This window comes from Leptodactylus fuscus, chromosome 3 (genome assembly GCF_031893055.1).
Source record: "Leptodactylus fuscus isolate aLepFus1 chromosome 3, aLepFus1.hap2, whole genome shotgun sequence".
Lineage (NCBI taxonomy): Eukaryota > Metazoa > Chordata > Amphibia > Anura > Leptodactylidae > Leptodactylus > Leptodactylus fuscus.
The window spans coordinates 139,853,938-139,875,960 of NC_134267.1; the positions used below are offsets into that span (position 1 = coordinate 139,853,938).

A 22,023-nucleotide genomic window follows, 5' to 3' on the forward strand; every position below is an offset into this window, starting at 1 on the left:
TTCTCAAACTCAATAAGGAGAAAACGGAGTTCATTCAAACCCTCAACACTTCCTGCCAACTCCAACTCAAAAACATCCATCGAATCCGCTCCTTTCTCACCCCAGAAACTGCTAAAACACTGGTCCATGCTCTCCTAATCTCCTGCTTAGATTACTGCAACACTCTCCTCCATGGACTCCCAGCAAACACCATCGCCCCCCCTCCTGTTCACCTTAAACTGTGCTGCTCGCTTAATTCACCTCACCCCTCATTCTTCATCGGCTGCTCCCCCCTGCCAGTCCCTCCACTGGCTACCCATAGCCCAGCGAATTGAGTTCAAGCATCTAACATTAGCATCATTCCCTTCCCTCATAGATTGTAAGCCCTCGCGGGCAGGGCCCTCTACCCCACTGTGCCAGTCGGTCACTGTTAGTATTATATCTACCTGTATATTTTGTGTACTGTATGTAACCCCCAAATGTAAAGCACCATGGAATTAATGGTGCTGTATAAATAAATAAATAAATAAATAAATAAATAAATAATAATAATAATAATAATATTCCTACGTGTATTTATTGTAAAAAGGGTTTCTAATGATAGAATCCCTTTAATGCATGGTCTGCCTCTCTCTCTTATTCTAAAGCTGCCCCTATGTGTCTTTAAGTAAGGGAAATCTCTGTTGTGTATATATTATTTTCTGTATAATACAGATTAATGCCCCACTGCTGAAAGTTAACCTGTCTGAGAGCATTTGACCTTGAAGCATACTTGCCAAATATGTATTATTTGGAAACTATAACTTTGGATTTGATATAATAACATTTCAAATAAATGTGTTGTTTATGGTGCTAGAATGACTCAGTTCCAGGGTTAAAATATAGAGAAAGACAAACAAAATGAAACAATTGGATATGTGTAGATAGTTCGAGAGATTCCAAAGGGAATGAAAGAGGTTGTTTTGCTATCTGTAATTTCTTTAAAAGTGCACTTTAGTTAAGATTCTTGTAACAGTAGAAATATGGAGGAGAGATGATTTACTGCAGCATTGAACACAGCCTGAGAGAAAGCAAACAATTGGAATTAAAACATAAGGGATGAAACATCGCAATCGCAAGAGGTTACTTGCAACAATGGAGGTTTTATTTTTTGAATGAATGAACAAGAACTAGAACAAGACTCTTAGTTCCTGCCTACATTTTTCCCCTCCGCAAATGATCCTGCATCACTGTTTACTCTTGAAACAGTTTTTAAGGAAATGAGGTCTGTGGAAATCAACAATTAAATTATTTTTAGTTTCCCCTTGTGCCGTTTTTCAATCTACCTGAGTCATTAAGAGAAAATTATAAGAGATCCAGGGAATTTGAACATCCCTTGGAAAATTATTTACAGTAGTTTGAAAATGGTCTCATTAGTAATTTAGCGCGGTAATTGCTTTTAGTTGGTTTTACGTCTGCATGTAAAAATAAAAACACTCTATTTTTAACTATGTATATGAATCCTGTTTAAAGGGGCTTGTCACACACTTCAATTCACAGGGTTAGTCATAGACTAGATGATGGACAAATACGTATTCAGCTGATACATCTTTATACACGTTTATATTAATGGACATAAGATTATAAATCCATTTTAAATACCTCCGATAGTGGCTTATCTGCCAGACAATTTAATTCAACATGGCCAATTTTATTTTACCCAATTTCTGCCATTGGGTGAAAATCAGGAAGCCCCCGACACACCCAACTGTTCGCCTGCAATAATTTATTTAATTAATGTACGTCAGTTTTCTATTAAGAAACAAAAATTAAATTTTTATAGAAAAATTCAACTTTTTATATTTTTCTACTACCCTAACTATATAGTTATGCCAGAAATATGGTGGAAATTTTACCTGAAATCTATGCCCACTCATAACTGGCACATATTTCAATTTCTGGTGCACAGGTCGCCAGAGGAGGTGCTAAATTTGCGAAAAGCGTAGTCATTATAAATGAAGCATATCTTACTTCAGCTACTTCTTATTACAGTATGTATAAGCGCTACTTAACTTACTTAACTTTCAGATATGTTTGTATATCGGCTCATGCCATTTTAATCTGAAGGTGACAAAGTTTAAGAGGAATTGTACTTCACAGTTTGTTGTTAATCTCTCCCCTATGGTTTAATGGAATCAGGATTAGGTTAGGTCCATACCGAGTATATTGATAAGTAGACAAAAAGAGAACTAGGAACATTGCCTCATTGGTTCATTTTCTCATGCATTTCCTAATATAGACCCAAATTCTATTCTCTCACCCTATATGAAAAAAGAAAAGAGAACCACTAAAGTATAGTGTTCAAAAGATATTAATGGACCAGCTGCCTGCACCTGTAAACCTGGAAGCCATCTTTAAAGAAAATCTTTCTAGAAGTAGTAATCCAAAAGTGGATAAGCCCATCACATAAAGTATTTACAAAACTTGTAAATTCATAGATGATTGGGAGAAAGCAAGTTATGGGTTTTAAAAGCAACCATCGGGGTCCGTACACCGGGGTCCACGGGGTAACCTTTTTTTTTTTTTGACCGGACATGCAGGACTTTGTGTCTGGCCAAAAAATACCAGTTTGGGGAATAGGACAGAGACCTATTGAACGCCCCCTAAAGTAAGTCAAACAAGTTTAACCAATGGATGAGAAAAGACAGTGGCAAAGCTTTTGTAATATGCTTTTCTCACTAAGGAATTGAAAGTGCAGACATAGCTGAAGGGAAGAGATGAGGAAATCAAAAATTCATTACAATTACAGATGAAGCAATGTTCATCTCCAGATAAATCATTGACACTATGTGGTGGTGATTTCCACTTGTCTACAATTGTTTTGGGCTTCTAACTGTATTATTACATGGAGTAATTTTCTACTTCTGTAAATTCTCTGGCAATCCAATTTCATAAAGTATAGATGTTTAATAGAAAAATAGGTCTTGTTAGATTTATTAAGAAATAATTTATGTTTCGCAGCAATATCATGTGGCCATCCTGGAATCCCTGCTAATGCAATTTTAAGTGGAGACAAATTTATATATGGATCAAAAATCCATTATTCATGCACCGGAGCTCGTATATTGATAGGGAATGCAACAAGAGTGTGCCAAGAGGACAGTCGATGGAGTGGGATACTTCCTCACTGCTCAGGTATATTACTGCATACATTGAATTATTTTATTTCTATTTGGGGCTTATCTGATATGTATATTTTTCTTAAGACCCGTTATTCTACTTAATTCTTTGCTGTGATATAGTAGTCAATAACCACAATATATCATATCTGCACTTTTCCTTTCTAAAACTCAGTTATACTTTACAATACATAATATTATGGTGCATACTACCATGCAATTTTTTTCTTTTTCCTACAATTTTCTTGCTTTTCTGCAATCAGAAATCTTTGTTTCCTTCATCTATGCATCTATACATAAATATCCATATCTTCTTGTAGATATAACTATCCACTTTTTAAATACTATGTGTATAATTATTGTTATATTTGTATATTTTCCATGTCAAAGTAAAAGTGTATCTGTATCTTAAGGAAATAATCCTGGAATGTGCGGTGACCCTGGAATCCCAGCTCATGGATCACGTCTTGGAAATGAATTCAAAACAAAAAGCTTGCTTCGTTTTTCTTGTGAAATGGGGTATACCTTATTAGGATCAATGGAAAGGATTTGTCTATCTAATGGGTCATGGTCTGGAATACAGCCATCGTGTGAAGGTAAGTACAAAGGGCCATGTATGTACGTTCTGAGAATCTGATTTCCTGACCACAACTTGCTGAATCATATTGATAATGATAAACTGAAATGATAATGTACAGTATATACATTTGATCGAAATGCAGTCTTTGTGAATGGACATTAAAACAGTGCAAAGAAAATATTGAAAAACAAACAGCAATTGTAAAATGTAAATAATAACCAAGATGGAAAAAAAAACTACAATGTTCTGAGGTTATATTAAGAGATATATGAACTACCCACACTACAAACATGGGGTTAAAGTTCTTTAAACGCTCTCGTCTCTAGACAAAATATTGGAATCCAGAGGATGTGTACTATATCCAAAGGTAAATCAGAAGATTTTTCCAGGATTACATGAAAACTCAACCCAAACATGTCGATAAAGCACGTTTACTAGAACGACAAAATTGTTGAGGAAATTATTTGACTTCTGTGTACTGCTGCAACCACAAGTCTGTTCAATGCCCCCGCAAGGTCATGCAGCTTCATATAATAGCCAAAGGATTGACAGAATGGCTCTTATTACCTGTGCTTATTACTTGAAAATGCTATCCCACAAATCCCTCTTAATCAAAGCACAGAAATCTAGAAATACAGAAGAAGTAGCATTTATCTAACCAATATAGAAATATTTGCAAAATTATGGTCGCAATGTTCATGTCTCTGATTATGGTAATGATAGTTAAGCCAATATTATTGCATAATATAGGTTATTGTTCTTGATTAGAGATGAGCGAACACCGTTCAATCGAATAGGTATATAGGTAATATCAGGCCGTTCGAGGTATTCATTCCCAATCGAATACCACGCGGCATATGGAGTAAAAATTTGTATCCCCTCCTACCTTCCCTTGTGCGCTTTTTGCACCAATAACTGTGCAGGGGAGGTGGGACAGGAACTACGACAATGGAGGCAGTGAAAAAAATTGAAAAAACCCATTGGCTGCCGAAAACATGTGACCTCCCATTTATAAGAACGTCCGCCGCCATATTCGCCAGATTTGCTGTCAGAGATAGGGAGAGAAACATATCTGCTGAGGGCTATATAGGCATTAGCTTCAGATAGGCAGGGAAAAACCAAAGAATAACAACTGCTCTTCTCAGAGCTATACACTGCAGGGACGGGAGTCCAGCTTTCCACGGACGGTGGAAAACAGGGATACAGAACAGTTACTTGTTGCTATATACGTACACACCAGCTTTTATTAGGGGTGTCCCTCACAAAACAGCAGGAATCCACAGCAGTTACTTCTTGCTATATACGTGCAAACCAGCTTTTCTTTGGGGTGTCACCCCCCACAAATTTGCAGGAATACAGAGCAGTTACCTCCTGCTATATATGTGCTATATATGTGCAGTTTCTGCACCATGAGTGGCCATGGATGGCAGATTTATGTGAGATCTTGCATGTCTTTGAGGAGTCAACCATGAGGGTCAGCTGTGACGACGCACTTGTGAGTGTCACAATCCCGCTCCTGTGTGTGATGCGAGAATCCCTCATCGCCATAAGGGATAATGCATTGGATGATGAGGAGTTGGGCATAGGAGCACAACCATCCCAACAGGATAGTCAGGGCACACTCCTGGCCACTTCACAGCGTATATTGAGGGAGGAGGATGACGAAGTGGCAGATCTCATTGTCACATATGAGGCTAGCGGGGAAGTTCATTGTGTCCCATTGCTGCAGCACGGTTGGGGTGAAATGGAGGAGGAAGAGGAGGAAATGGAGAGTGACCATTCCGGTGGGGGCAGCCAAGTGATGCCAAGTAACACTCTGGCACACATGGCTGAATACATGTTGGAGTGCTTTTCAACTGACAAGCGCATTGTCAAAATCCTGGAGAGCAACGACTACTGGATTTTTGCAATCCTCGACCCCCCGTATAAAAATGTTTGTAGTTTTATTCCGGTAGAGGGGAGGGCCAGTCACATCAGTGATTGCCACAAGCAACTGGTGCAGAATATGATGGAGATGTTTCCATCAACTCTCGTTGGTGGCACACATGAGAGTTCCTCCAACAGGCAAACAAATGTCATCTGGTCCACACCCGGCAGGGGCACATATTCCAAGGTCTGGGACACGTTAATGGCACCCTGTGGCCAAACTACTGCCACTGAGGGGCCTAGTGTCACCAGGAGGGACAAGTATGTTGCGCATGTTGTGGGAGTACCTGGCTGACACTAGCCCTGTCCTCTCCGATCCCTCTGCACCCTATACTTATTAGGTCTCTAAGTTGGATTTGTGGCTGGAACTCGCACTGTACACATTGGAGGTCCTTTCCTGCCCTGCCACCAGCGTACTTTCAGAAAGGGTCTTCAGCGCAGCCAGTGGCATAATTACGGATAAGCACAGCCAGCTGTCAGCTGAAAGTGCTGACCAGCTGATGCTGATAAAAATAAACAGCCACTGGATAGACCCATCATTTTCATGTCCATCGGTATCAAACACCCAGACATGAAGTTTTATGTGTGTGCTCATCCTCTACAATTCCTCCTCCTCCTCATACTCCTCCGCCGTCAGTGTTGCACAATTGTGCTCCTACTAGACTCAATCCACAGTGATTCCCCCAAACTCTGCTGGTTAGAGTCTCGATCCAACCTCATTCCCCCAACTCTGCTGGTTAGAGTCTCAATCCACCCTCATTTCCCCAAATTCTGTTGGTTAGAGTCTTAATCCACCCTGCTTCCCCCCAACTCTGCTGGTTAGTCTCAATCCACCCTGATTCCCCCCAACTCTGCTGGTTAGAGTCTCAATCCACCCTCATTCCCCCCAACTCTGCTGGTTAGAGGCTCAACTCACTCCAAGGGACAAAAACACTGCCGGTGCAAGGCTTTACTCACTGCAAGGGACAAAAACATTGCTTTTTAAAGGCTCTACTAAGTCCAAGGGCCCAAAACTCTGATGGTGCAAGGCTCTACTCACTCTAAGGGCTTAAAACTCTGCTGATAAGAGGCTGAAGTCACCTAAAGGGCCTCAATCTCTGCTGGTAGCTCAGCTTAAGGGCCTGTAACTTAATTTTGAAGGGCTCACATTAAGAGCCATAAAAGTGAATTTTGGAAGGTCTTACCACATCACACACACACACACACACACACACATCCATCCACAATGACAGTTAAGGGTGGGTACTGTTGGATTTCCCATTGCTTATTCTATCTGTGGTTGTCATGGGCAACGTGATTTAAAGGGGTGCTTGTTAATGTTTCTTTAGCTTGAATTTGGGTTTCTGTCCATCCAATTGGGGAAAAAAGAAGGTTTCCAGGTATTTGCCCACTTTGATAGATGTTTTTTTGAGTGTAGAAAGTGTGTAGTTGATAGACTGTGATGGTGGGGTAAAACTGTGACTTGGGCTTGTTAGATGCTCCCAGGCATGCTTCCCCTGCTGTCCCAGTTGCATTGTAGAGGTGTTTGCATCATTTGCTGAGGTGTCATAGTGGACTTGGTGACCCTCCTGAGTCGAATGGTGGGTTCCCCTGAAACGAAGCATTTTTCCCCATAGACTATAATAGGGTTCGATATTCGATCGAATAGTCGAATATTGAGCGGCTATTCGAAATGAATAACGAATATCGAATATTTTACTTTTCGCTCATCTCTATTCTTGATCCATTATTATAGGATACTTAAATACAGAAAATTATATTAGGCGTATGAAAATATCCACAAAACAATTGTATTGCTGAGGTCAGCTTATCACTGTTGTATGTTAAGTTCACATGTGGCAATTTTGTTGCAGAACTTTCTGAAACTAAGACACTTCTATATATGTGGCTGTTTACGTGAAAAGGGCCCAGATCGTCGATACTAATTATAAAGAAAATAGTCCAAAACATATTTGGGTAAAAAAAATCACAATTTTGTTTTATGCAAAAATTTTATTTAAAAATATGTCAAGTTTACAAATTTGTTGAGACTTTTAAGAATTTGTACACTTTTGGTGCAGATTTCGTTAGAATTAAAGTGACAAATTAAATCGACGATCTGGGCCCTTTTCACGTAAACAGCCACATATATCTAAACAGGGTATCTCTGCAGCATGTGCATATATTTCTGCTTGGCGTTTCTGCAATAAATCTGTAACATGTGAATATATTAGGAAACTTTTTAGCACATTAAAATCTAATGCACTTGAGGTGAGTGAATGAATTCAGAATGCACTGGATTTATTCCAAATTCACCAAACGTTTTAGACTATATGGAATCACTGTTGGGATCCACATGTGGGAACCAGACTGGTCATTGAAATCAATAGTGGGAAATGCCTGTATTCATGAGTATAACAGAATCTGACAGTAATAATGACTTTAATAGTAGGATCTGCTTTGGCAATGATTGGCAAGTTCACTATTAAGTGCAAAAACACTGTGGGCACTCAGACTGGTTGCAGTGTTTTGGTGCCTAATACTGAGCTCAAATGGTACATCGATCATTGCTGGAGCCACCGCTACTGAATCTGTGTAAAGGTGAGTGAATCCTAACATTTATTTTAGTGATTTTTTTTTCTCAATTCCGGAGATGCTTTGTTCAATCTGATACATTCAGGCCAAATCAAAAGTGCCTCGATCACAACAAGCACATCCTTTAAAATGAAGAGCAGGTTGCTCCTTTAGTCATAGCCATAGCAGGAGACATTGTCTTTCATTTCAATGGCTAGACCTGTTCCCCAATGATTGGCACATTTAAATTAATCCCCAAAATAATGTGACCTGATTGACCACAGTGTTTTGGCATTTAATCGCAAATTCTAATGGAGAAATCTCTGGCTGAGCCAATCTGGCATTGAAGTGAAAGGGGCATCTCCTGTTATGTCTATAATAAAAGGGACTACCTACTATTCATTCAATATGATGCACTTATTGTTGCTGACCAGAACAATAGAGAGGCAATGCTAATGTGAACCTAGCGTTAATTTCATATGCAAATTAGCACAGGGCAAGGATGTAACTTGAGGGGGTGCAGAGGGTTCACCATGCCCAAGAGTCTTAGGGGGCCCATAAGCACTGGCATCAGTATTGATATTACAGTTTCCATCTGGCACATAAGCCAAGAAGACCCACAGATTACCCTAACCAAACTAAGATTGATTAAACTCCTTAGCACCTGTTACCATCGCTCTCAAGAATTTGCTATAGAGATGAGTTAGAGGCCCCGGATAGAAGACTACACCGGGGCCCACAAGACTTTAGTTATGCCACTGGCACAGGGTAAATCAGTTGGAGTATGTAGCACCTATTAAAGTATTGCAAAGTTGGTAGAGGTAGTGAAAGGGCCTCTTTACGATCAAGCAAGGATTAGATTGAGAGAAGCAAACATTTGTATGTTTATTAAAAAAAATGCTGAAAATCACATTGCAGTAATTAAAACCTAGGTAATTATTTTATTAAATTAGGTAAAATTGTAATTGTTTTTCCATAAACCAATAGTGCAGATGAAGGAAACAAACTTTTGAATAGACTTCACTAAAGAAAAATGCCAATGTTTTTAACGACTCCTTCTGTCTTTACTTGCTAGTGATTTTTCTCTGAATTTCATAAACAAGTATACACAAGCTGAGGGGAGGGGGAGAAGGAGAGAAACATTGATATTAGGCTAGTTACAGCATTAAAACGGTCATTTTTGTCAGGAGAATTTAGTAAATTCATAAAACCCAGTTGAGTTGTGAAATAGAGCAGATATGTCTCTGCTTGGAAGAGCTTTCCTCTTCTCCATAGACTTATATTGCTCAGATTTGATCAGTGGCAGAAGAAGTCAAATAACTGAAGAAATGGACCATTTTCTTCATTTAACTATATTACAAAGTTATGTGTATTCTCACCTGCACTACGGATATATGAAAAAAAAAGTTTAAAAATATAATTCATATTAACATTTCCTAAAGCAATAAAACTTGCTTTTATTGTCAATACCTTTAGAGTTTAGTCGTTTTTGTTTTTTTTTTTAAAGAAAGTTGTACATTTTAAAACCATGGCTACAGATAGAATATCAACTTCAATAGATACAATAGAAGAAAATAAATGAGTGCATTTCAAAGTCACAAGTATAGTTGGGTCCAGATAGAGATGTGTATGACTTGTATAATATGCATGCACATTATAAATGATTACTATCATTGAGGCTTTGATAGTCTCTAAACCTTCAGATTTCCACTAAATTGGCATTTTATTATATAACTAGAAATAAAAATAAAGTAAGGCATGATTTAACATCACTTCCCACTGTTAATTTTAATAGACCACAGAGAAGGTAATGAATACTAATTTGCATCTTCTAAACTAATTTGAATGATATCTGAAATAATGACCTCTAAGTGTTACACAAATATTGTGATGTTAAGTAGAAAGAGGTATTGCAATTTTATAGCATACAATGCTTAGAGATCATAAACTTATTCCACCTATTGGTTTTATGATGGGTCTGTTTGATATAAGCTGCTCATATACAGGAGTGGAGTTGACTAAAGCTAACAATACTGATGAGAAACTCCCCAACAGATGATGGGGAACAGAGTTATCATTGCTCCATGATAACTCACAACAAAATCAATTGGTAGCAATGGAAAAGGTTGGGTTAAAACAATAAGCAATTTTTTACTAACAGGCAATCCGTCACAATGAAAATATTGTTCGATCTGTGACAGTTTGTAGTAGAATAGGAAGAGCTGAGAAATTTACATCTTTGCTCTTTAGATGTTGAGAAGAAGTAAATCAGTCCAACGAGCAGTTCTAGCAGTGACTAACAGCCTCCTGTCTACGACTGTGCATACAGAGATAGCTGATGTGACCACCCACTGGTCTCAATTACTATGGTACTTCGAAGCATAGAAAGAACAGAGAAATAACTGTATAAATGAAAAGTTATACTGAATATTTCCCCAGAAAACTATATATCAGTTCACTCAACACCTCCTGCTCTAATAACATGCTGTCTCTAGATTACATAGAATATTCATGATGGTAGGTTCCTTTTAATGCACAAAAAGTCATGTAAACTTGGCTACACCTGCATGCATTAATCAGATAAACTTTACATGTAGGTGGACAGATAGGGCACGAAAATAATTGGGCATTGAATATGATAATGAATGCAACACTCTTCTTCCAATGTTACTGTCTTCATTAGAGGAAGACTTCTAGAGGTGGGATAAACTTCTTGGTAACATCACTTATTTCAGATGTTACCACTTAGAACTCCTAGCTATTTTTTAACTAATTCCCATCTGCCTTTATATGGGAAAGGAATCCAGCACTATTGATCAAAACATTCATTAGAAGAACCAAAAAATGTAGACTGGATCAGTTTATCATACTTTGCAGTATACCATCAAGTAAAAATTCTTAATAGAGTAGGGGACAGGTGTTGTAATGGGACCTGCAACCTTTTACACAAATACCACTGAATTGCTTGCCCTGGATCAAAAAGACATTCACAGGGTATCCAATGATAGGCCCAACCCTTCGAGAGAGTATTTAGCACCAAAGAAATAACATATCCATTGAAGCCAATATTGGGATCACCTGAGTTTGTTCCAAAGATCTCTAATGCCTTCTTCAAGAGATGAAGAAAAGATGATAATCAAGGGACTAAAAAGAGCTATTCCCATTGGAGTGGTGGAGGACAGATCAATTAGTACACTTTCTTTCAGGGCTGCATGTGGTGATAGAGATCGATTGCGAACTGAGCTAATTTAAGCTAAGCTATTTGAGCTAAGGTGCAATAGAAGAGAGTATATGTGAAGTTTGAGGATACAGGAGGAATCCTGAAGGCAAAAATGTGAAGAAATGGTAACAAGCTCATAAAAGGACACTATGAAGTATCACAATACTTAGGATTACTAGAAACCTAATATAAATCCAGATCAGATAATATGCAGATGCTTGTAAAAAACGCACTCAGTGATATCTATGTGTTTACATAGAACGATAATAGACAGGACTTTATCAGCAAACTGCAATTAGCTCAGCTGATTGTCCTGCTGACAGAGCTGTAGATAACGGTGAGAGCAAGGAGTGATGTCATTTGTCCTAGCACACAGGTCTGGCATTATGTGTAAACAGTGAGAGGAGTAAGTTTTCATAGCAGGCAAACAAAACAGCATTTCTAAAGCAATATATTTAAGAAAGGTCTTCAATTTACATAAGCTACCAGTATAGGTCCTTGAGATGTGAATACACTTTTAATAAACATAATTCTATATCGTCTTTTTTCACCGTTAGCATAACATTATATTTTATTAACATCATTTAAAGGTTTATGGTGATTTCATTAATTAGTTAAGTGCAAAACCAAAAACCTGTGTCTATATCTCTAGCTGCAGTGGACTAGCTGGTAACTAGAGCAAGAAGTCTCACCAGGTAATATCTAACTATAGCACAAAGCCTTGTATTTAGATGCTCCCTGTGAAGTGCTCCATCTTAAAGAGAAGCAATTATTTTGTGCAGACTGTCATTCAGAAAGAGGAGCAAATGCACAACATATGACACAAGAACAATGATTCCCACTTATGATCAGCTGCTTTGAAGTCCACAAAGTTATTTTTAAAGAGATAAATTCATAAGGGGTATATTAGAAGTGTATCACGCTTGGTACTAATGAGATCCCTAGCTAGCCACGGCTGCATCTGACTTGCTGAGCAAGTATATCATATAGTTTAAATCACTGGTGAACTTTAGGAGAAAGGCACTGACATTTATTTTACATCTTATTAGAGAAGTAATACAGACAATTAAATGTTTCAGAAAAAGATCAGAACAGCATTCATCTTTTGAAATATTATTATAAGCTTATTCCATGAATGAAATAGAAAGAAACTGTGTATAATTTTTCATCAATATTATCTTATGCAAATACTTGGGCAGAAAATACGTTTATCATTAGGTTCATATCTGTGTAAATAAATAGCATAATCTTTAGCAGATGTTGCCTACCCTTTACAAATTGTGTCTACACTTAAAGAGATTGACCACACATTTAAGGACCCAGGCCAGGGAAGACTACAGGAAGGAAACCATGGCATATTTCTCTGTCCATTCCTATGGCCGCCGAAGGTCAACATGCAACACAGGACTTCTGACAGTGAGTTCATGGTGCACGCCGTGGTGACGGAAACAGGAGCACAGGGGCCAGGTGCTTATGTTTTTGGTTTTTTTGTTTTCCCTTCCCTGGCCTCCTCCTTGTGTCCTAAAATTCATGGACAACTCCACTAATCGTTCTCCAAGAAACTCCAAATTAAGGAGTACCTGAATAATTATTATGTTAATAAGGTTACTTTAATCATGTTACTTCCAGCTAATATTGAGATCTGCCCTGTTCTGCCTTTATACTCCAGGACACTAGGACCCTTCATCTGAACCCTTTTGCAATATAAACACTAACTCAGATGCAGAGACCCTGGAGCAACCTTAAAAAGACAATGGAGGGGCAGCAAAGTAGTTCCAGGCAGGGTTAGAACTGCACATGGGTTCCCTTTACCAAACATGTGCTGTTAATGGCACCGGTGCATAAAACTGGTGAGTTCATGGAACCATAATTTTAGATTCCCACACCCAATTTTGTAGTCTGATCCACCATGTAAAATCCACAACACAAATCTTTCTGCTGGCAACAGAAAGATTTCTTACTCCTATTCACTTCAATGAGAGCTTAGGGCTAAATCTACCTGAACATCAAGCAGGACGGTTATTACTTCTTCTAGTTAATTTTGTATCCAGCAGAAAATGAATTATCTAACTCCCTTTGAAATTAATAGGAGGCAAAATTTTGCATTCTGCTGCCAACATTCTGCTGCATGAATTTAGTCTAACAGAATGAAGAGGGCGGCATGGTGTTAGAACGGTGCCAGAGTCTTCAGATTTCTGCAGGCTAACCATATTAGATTGCATGTTGGGTGAAAAACAACCAAAATAAAATGGCTTAAATAACAGGGTTTAAAAAAAATAAAAATTGCACAGGCTTCCAATCCTGCACATAATTAAGCAGTAAAAAAAAAAAAAAAAACTTAGGAAGTAAAAATTTTTCATATTAATACTAATAAAATTAGTCTAGGTTGTGAGGCTGTAGGTGAACAAAAAAAATAACACTTAAATTTTGGATATTGTTTTGAGATTTGCCCAGGTGGCATCAGTGTTTTTCTGTATTTAACCACTTCCGGACCGCCCATAGACTACATAGACTATATACGTCCGGGAAGTGGTTGCCTTGTTCTGACAGGACGTACCTGTACGTCCAGTCAGAACACAGCAGCTGCACAGAGATCGTGCAGCTCCTTTCAATGGGAACCGGCTGTAACTTCAGCTGGAGCTCCCAGAGAGATGGCAGGGAAGATTTATTACCTCCCCTGCTATCTTGATCGCTGTGTATACAGCGCTCAATGAGCGCTGTATACACAGCTATGGATGCTGCCATAATTCAGCTGCCCTCTGACCCAGCGGACACGTGATCCGCCGGGAGCAGTGTCCTGCCAGAGCTGCTGGGTCCTATAGGACCCCAGATCAGCTCAGTAAGCTGTATATACAGCGTGCAGGAGGCTGGATTTCTCCTGCAACTGGGATTAAGTGTAGCAGCCCCAGTTATAGGAGAAATCAGCCTCCAGTGCAAAAAAAAAAAAAAAAAAAAGTGATCAGATGTCCCCAAAGGTCTCTTATCACCTTATGGGGACACAATCTGGAAAAAAAAATAAAATAAAAATGTAATAAAAAAGTTTTTAAAAAATGTAAATAAAATAATAATAATAAAAAAAAATAATACGCTAATAAAACGCCGTTATTAAAGGTTATAGCCCCACCCCCGACGACACCATACAAAATAAAAATTACCATAACGGAGAGAAAAAACTATATTATAAAGTTTTTCAGTGACACTTTGTGTTATGAAATTTAAAAAAAATAAATTGAAAACCAGACACAATCTCCCTCCTATTTTGTTTATATTTTCCTGGATATAAAAAAAATTAAAACACATTTGAAAATAAAAATAACATAACAATAAAGCCCTATGTGTCCCCGAAAAAAGACGCAAACATTTGTTGACTGAGACATACGAGAAAAATTTTACAGACCTCAAAACCGCACATACATAATAAACCTAAAATGTGTCTGGTCCTGGACCACAAATTGGCCCGGTACTGAAGTGGTTAATAAAAAAATATGTTAAAGGGGTTTTCCAAGAATAAAAAATGTGCTATTAGTGCTATGAATAGGTTAATAAGTACACCCAAATGGTGTTCCTTTTTCCCTCTTCTGGAAATAGAGCGTTAATGGAAAATCAGAAAATGTGCCCAGGCGATTTAGGTAATTATAATTTAGGTAGGTTTTGGAGGAAGGGGGTGAATATATATTAGATTTAAAAGATCAATTTATCCTGGACAACTACTTTAACTGTTGCCTAAAACAACCTTAACAAAAGATTTTTCACTAGCAAGAGCTGCTGGACTGACTGTAAAAAGTTTAAAACTGGTATGCTCTCTCACTCCTATAAACAATTGCTTATATCTGACTAAATTCTCCTCCTATCCCTAACTATTGCTTACAATTGTAAGCTTTTCAGAACATCTGTATGATGTAATGATATGAAACAGTGATATGAAACACTACATAATTTCTACCATTACCATGACTCATGTTTCAACCTTCAGGAAATTCCTGCGGACTTTCTGTGAAAAGTGCTGCCGGAAAAATCGAAATGTGTTTCCACCACAGTCTTACCCACAGGCCCTGGGGTCTTAGCCATACACGTGTCTCTTCTTTTTTCCTGCTCAATAGATAGTGGCGGCCATTTTTATTTGGCTACGAAGAATTAACATTTGTTCAGTTTCATAGAAAAAAAAAATTGAATTATTCATTTAAACCCAGTTCACCCATCTCTAGTTATCTTCCTCAATCATTATATAGAGTATTACCGTGGTTAAGTAAAATGAATTGTTTAGGTACTGAAAGGAGTTAATGTTTAATCTGGAAAATATGAAATAGAATATAAGAAGAAAAAAATAAGTATGCATAGAAATAAGAATGAAGAAAAGCAGTAATAATAATAGATTAATATTCCGATTGTTGAACTATTAATTAAATGTGAAATTACACATCTTACAGATTTAGTATTATATGAATTTGCTTTATGAAGGTTGTAAGATCAGTCCTGGTTGTAAGCACAGATGTAGTCACATGTTAACATGTTATCTAGAATGTGTATAGAACCTTAGTTTAAAGGGGTTGTTCTATCTCAATAATCCTATCTATACTGGTAGATTATATAAATTGAAGTCTTTTCCTAAATGTTTTGCTTTAGAAATGCTGCTTTGTTTGCCTGCTATGTGAACTTATTCCTCCCATTGTTTACACAGTGTTCTATAACTATGGACTTACAGGCCATTACTTACTGCTCTTGCCACCAGCATAATCTGTTCAGCTAATTGCAGTTTGCTGATTAAGCCCAGTCTGTTATCTCTCTATGTAAACACACAGATAACAGTCTATTGAGTTTGTTCTGTACAAGCATCTCCATATTAGCATATTATCTGATCTGCTTAAGTGTTGCGAGACTTCTCAGGCCCATTCAACAAAAGGGAGGGGGAGGGGGGAATACAGGAAGTGAGAAGAGACAGCAGGCAGACTGCTGATACACTGAGATGAGAAAACCCCTTTAACTCTTAAAATATCATGCTGCAGCAAGTTATCAGAGTCAAGTTACACTTTGCTATATTGCAGTACTGTAGTATGCAATAAAATCATAATTGATGCCATTATCAATCAAATACTATATAAGTCACTTGAAAGAAAATTTTTCATCTAGTGGTGATAAGAGACTAGATTTCCAATGGCAGCTGGAAATGTCATTCAAAATAAATAAAGATAAGGAAACAGAATATCTCAATTGTTCTACCATTGTCTGATACCATGGAAATCTCTAATTGAATTCCAGATTGACAGATTTCTTTCTACATTATTTACACCTGAATATAAAGACAAGACATGTCCTTCCTTACCTATCCCGTTGACTGACTACGTCAATATATTTCTATCAGAAAGAGCTTTTGTTTAAAAACAACACAATTTCATGATAAGTAATCATGTGATATGCTAATGAATTCCTATGTGTGTCAGCCCCCAATCTGTCAGGTTGCTTGCATTGCAGCCTCTTGAGGTTTTTGTTACTATGTTGTGATAATATGTTGACATGGTTTCATGAGAAACTGCATTGCTTAAAGAGTATCTTTCCTGTCTTCTAGATAGGAAGTTTTATGTATTAGGGCCCCTTCACACAGAGTTTACGCTTTGTGTATTCTGTCTACATGCTGTGTATTCTTTACATTTTACACGTGTAAAAATACACGTGTAAAATGTAGTTAGTTCAATGGCTTTTTCATATAACACGCATCTCATTGCACGCCTCTTTTTGTGCACGTGTCTGCAGGATCTGTATTATGCTATCAGATTTGTATATATCCTGTTACTTGGACATTTGTCATCTACCTTGTTTTTGGGAACTCTTTACCAGGTGTCAAATATACTGTAACTGCAATGTACATGACTGACACCACTTTCAATTGTACAGACTGTAAAAACACAAAAATATACACTGCCAGGTACCAACATGGAACAAAATTCTATATAAAACGCACTGCCATTTTCACCTATCCTTTGTTGCTTTTTTATGATTGGTGTGTATGGGTCTATATCATATTATTGAAATACATGTCATGGAATATCATAGTATTAGACTCTGTTTACTCTTTGGGACTTTGTCAGGGTTTTCCATATTTTTCAAGGTAATAAGAGCAGAGCCTACATTCTTATTCTTGTTGCAAAATGCCTTACATTTCAAAAGTCAATGAGGTCTGTTGATATTCATCAGAAAATGGATCTGTCACAGTTGTCTTTAACACAGAAAAAAAGGGAAGCCATGGTGCTGATGGGAAACATGGCTTGGCTTCAAAGTGCATCAAATGCATCAAATTACATTGTATGAATGGGAATTCATGTTTCTCCATTTAGTAACAGCTGGCTTTTGGAGGATGCTTTACCTACAATGTAAAAATAAAAATAATACAAATATTTGTGATCCTTACCTACTAACATGCATTTAAGGTAATTTGAATAATAATAATAATAATAATAATAATAATAATAATAATAATAATAATAATATTTCTGTTAAATATATTAATGATATAAATAGAAATAACAGCCACCTTACCATAGTTACTTTTGCAGGACCTGAATACACTATATATTGTGCTTACCTTTTCCCCTTAGTCTATAGTTAACCTTTTTTTCTTTCTTTTTTTAACCCTTCATTATAGTATTATAGTAGTATTTGAGTACTGAGAAGGATAATATAAATATTATTTGGTATTACTGTATGTTCACTATATGCTTATAATTAGGGTTGAGCCAATCTTGAGATTTCAAGATCGATTTTAAAATTCAATTTCCGATCATTTTCCAGCCGATCTCGATCCCGATCTCGATCGTGAAATTTGCTCGATCGCCGATCGGAATCTGATCTTTTCCGATCCCGATCCTCAACCCTAGTCAATGCTTTTCTATGGGAAAAGTCACTTTTGGAGTTGAGCCAATCTTGAGATAACCTCCGATCTCGATCCCACTAGAAAAGATTGGGTCAGAATTCCGATCGCAATCATGAAATTTACTCGATCGCCGATCGGAATCCGATCTTTTCCGATCCCGATCGCTCAACCCTACTTATAATGTATTCTGAGATTAGATCAAAGAGTAGTAATCACATAGTATAAATTATGTATCTGTGCACCTTTCATCAAAATAGGCAAATATATGATATATACATTTCAGATGGTCGTCTAGAGTTATTCAGAACTTTCCTGACTTGCATGGATAAAACAGTCCTGCACATAAATGTTCAATGTCTATCATTTTTAAAATGAAAAATTGCACATTTCATGGTTTTACCATTTTGCAGAAATTTCTGAAGTATAAAAAAGTAGTGGGCCCATCCTATAGTGTGAGAAGAACAGGTCTACAAATAATTTATGCAAGACCCAAAACAAAGCATAATATATTCTATAATATATTAAAAGCATTCAATTCATTAAGATGACTTTTGCATTTCATATGCAAGGTAAATATACAGATTTCTCTTTTGTGAGAAGGTGACAGGCAGGGTACTGGATTCCTGGTATCTCTCTACCAGATTCCTGACATATGTGTGGTCCAGGGTGGGTCTTGAGTAGGTCTCAGCCCAGGTGTGGGTCTTGGGCTTGTTACTGGGCCATAAAAGGCTGCAGAGCCTGCGCTTCAGGGCAGATTCGGGGAGAAGAGGAAGTGCCTGGGTCTGTCCTAATAATGTGAGACTGATGAGATGGTATTGTGCTATTTTTGGTTGATTTATGTGTCTATTAGCAAGCCCCACGTACAGTTAGCATTTACTGTTAGCGCTCAGACAAGCAGGATTTTGCTTCATACTGTTATTACCTGAAGTTAAGTCTGTATTTTATTTTGCTAATTTTTTGTGTCCGACATGAAGGTTTATTTATTTTGCTGGGTTTTTTTTTTTTTTTTTTTTAATAAACATACTTGCTACAGTTTTGTGCCCCTGTATCTGACTGATTGGGTCCACTCCATTGCTGCTCCCGAGCTATCTTGCCTATACTTTCTTCAGCTTTATTCTGATATGTTGATGCACCGTGAAAACTCACAACAAAAGACATTAATAGCAATGGAAAAAGAGTTAAGCTAAAGCGATTAGTATCTGTTTACTTCATGTCTTACAAGTCATGTTATACGTGGCTACATCTGTAGCGTCAGGATGGTGAACAGAACAAGTTAATAGAGAGTTCATTACTCTGGAATTCTTATTACCGCTTATCATTTCTAAAATAACAGCAGCTTGTAAATATTTCCATTAAGACAATGAACTTTTGGCTAACTAGGACATGAGTACTCTGCATGTACTGACATGTTTCTAATTTGATCAATATAAAATTGCATAAATCCAGAATTTATGTGAACCACCACAGTGACTGGTGACAAATATAAACCTTCCAAGCTATCTCGGCTATTTAATCTCAATGTGCTTGCTTTAATCCCACTTGTCACTTCTGTGCATCCTTGCTGATTTTAGCTCCATCTTTTTGACAGCTGTATCCTGTGGAAATCCTGGAACTCCAGCCAATGGCATGATAATTTTTAGTGATGGGATACTTTTCTCCAGTTCTGTCATCTATGCCTGCTGGGAAGGTTACAAAACATCAGGGTTAACTACTCGACATTGTACAGCCAATGGAACCTGGACTGGAAGTGCTCCAGATTGCTCAGGTCAATAACCAAATGACTGTCACAACAGATTAGGAGAATGACAGACTTTTTTTTCTTTTCTATTTATGCACAGAATGACTATTGATTTAGCTTACTTCTCTCTTTCTTCAGCCTGTATTGTTTCTTAAAACTTACTTGACTCTGACAAAAAAAAAATAGAATGAGAGAAAAAAAAGAAAAAGAGAATTAGAGAAAGGCTGCCACTATCTATCTATCTATCTATCTATCTATCTATCTATCTATCTATCTATCTATCTAATATCTATCTATCTATTATCTATCTAATATCTATTATCTATCTATCTATCTATCTATCTATCTATCTATCTATCTATCTATCTATCTATCTATCTTTACATATCTTGTTTAGATAGAGACAGAATGTTTCCATAACATAGAATGTAAAGTTAAGTCCAAACTCACACATAGAGAGGGTTTTGATAGCCCTTCTGCTATAAATATAATATAAACAGCATATTTTTGGTGTAGATTCATGATTTTGCCACATCTGAACATGGCCTTATAATGCAAAATATGAAATAGGATGTACTTAAAGGGGCTCTATCATTGGAAAAAGTCATTTTTAGCTAAGCAAATACTTGCATAGCTTTTAGAAAGGCTATTTAACACGTACCTTTTGTATGTAAATTGCCTCAGTAGTTTTTGAATGAGCCTGTTTTTATTCATATGCTAATTAGCCTTCTCAGTGTATCGGAAGTCTCACCGTGCACTCCTCCCTGCTATTCTCTATGTGTATGTACAGCAGAGGTTGCTGTGCTGATGACTCATCTCTCTGCTCTCATACACAGAGAATAGCAGAGAGGGTGCACACACACACACACACACACACACACACACTTCCAGAGTGCACGCAGGAGGCTAATTACCATATGAATAAAAAGGGACTTATTCAAAGACTACTAAGGCAATTTACATACAAAAGGTACTTGTGAAATAACCTTTCTAAAGGCTATGTAAGTATGTGCTTAGCTAAAAATGACTTTTCCCAAGGAAAGAGTCCCTTTAACAATCCTCAGTAACACAACATATAGCCACTGACCAACCAACAGGCCGTTACTTTATATTGTACATATAATCAAAATACATGTAACTTGTAAACTACGTGACTAATATCCTCTCTTCTCATGTTAGTGATCACATGTGAAGATCCGGGTCCCATTGCTAATGGTATTCAACTAGGAAAAGATTTTACATTTAACAAAACAGTCTCCTACCACTGCAACCCAGGCTACTTGAAAGATCCACCCTCTGCAGGTCCAATGAAGTGTGAGAAAGATGGAGCCTGGAACCAAACAAAGCCAACATGCAAAGGTCTGTACCACTGGTTCTCTTTGTGATATGTGTATCTACAGTATTGCTTGATAATTGTTCTATTTTCATTCTAGTATAATATGTGCTGTCATTGAGGACTAATGGTGTTCTTGATAATTTGGAACCCTATGTAGGGTCACAATATTTTAAGGGTTAAATAATAATAATGAAATAATAATAATTTTATTTATATAGTGCCAACATATTCCTGAGCACTTTACCAATCAAACAATAGGAGTGAGAGTTTACAATCTGTAAGTAACTAATTCACAAGATTTACTAGAGGATGAAAAAAAAAGAATTTCAATCCAACTTTTTTTTTTTAAATGTAGATTCTGAGCCCCATATAGGTATCTCAATGTACATTTTTTTTCTTTTGCCTATCAGTATGTCTTTGTAGAATGTGAGGAAATCCACACAAACACGGGGAGAACATACAAGCTCCTTGCAGATGCTGCTCCTGGTGGGATTCGAACCCAGGACTCCAGCGCTGCAGTGCTAACCACTGAGCCACCATATTGTCCCAATCCAACTTTTCACTTAGCAAAAATAGTATAGAACAAACACTTTAGCTGTTTTTTTTCTACAAAAGTGAGGTTTTAAGCAAAATATAGTCAGCATCTTTCATTTTGTTTTTTTAGATTA

The 22,023-nt window shown here is 37.3% G+C and overlaps 1 protein-coding gene across 2 annotated transcripts in view; it reads left to right on the forward strand.

The window, feature by feature from the left end:
• The window catches only part of CSMD1 (CUB and Sushi multiple domains 1), a 1,381,920-nt gene that overhangs the window by 1,306,238 nt on the left and 53,659 nt on the right, over positions 1 to 22,023 (forward strand). For both annotated transcript variants that reach the window (XM_075268411.1, XM_075268410.1), the window contains 4 exons: positions 2,980 to 3,153; positions 3,551 to 3,733; positions 19,870 to 20,046; positions 21,199 to 21,378. In XM_075268411.1, the coding sequence (XP_075124512.1) occupies positions 2,980 to 3,153; positions 3,551 to 3,733; positions 19,870 to 20,046; positions 21,199 to 21,378 (714 nt within the window). The remainder of the gene's footprint in view (positions 1 to 2,979; positions 3,154 to 3,550; positions 3,734 to 19,869; positions 20,047 to 21,198; positions 21,379 to 22,023) is intronic.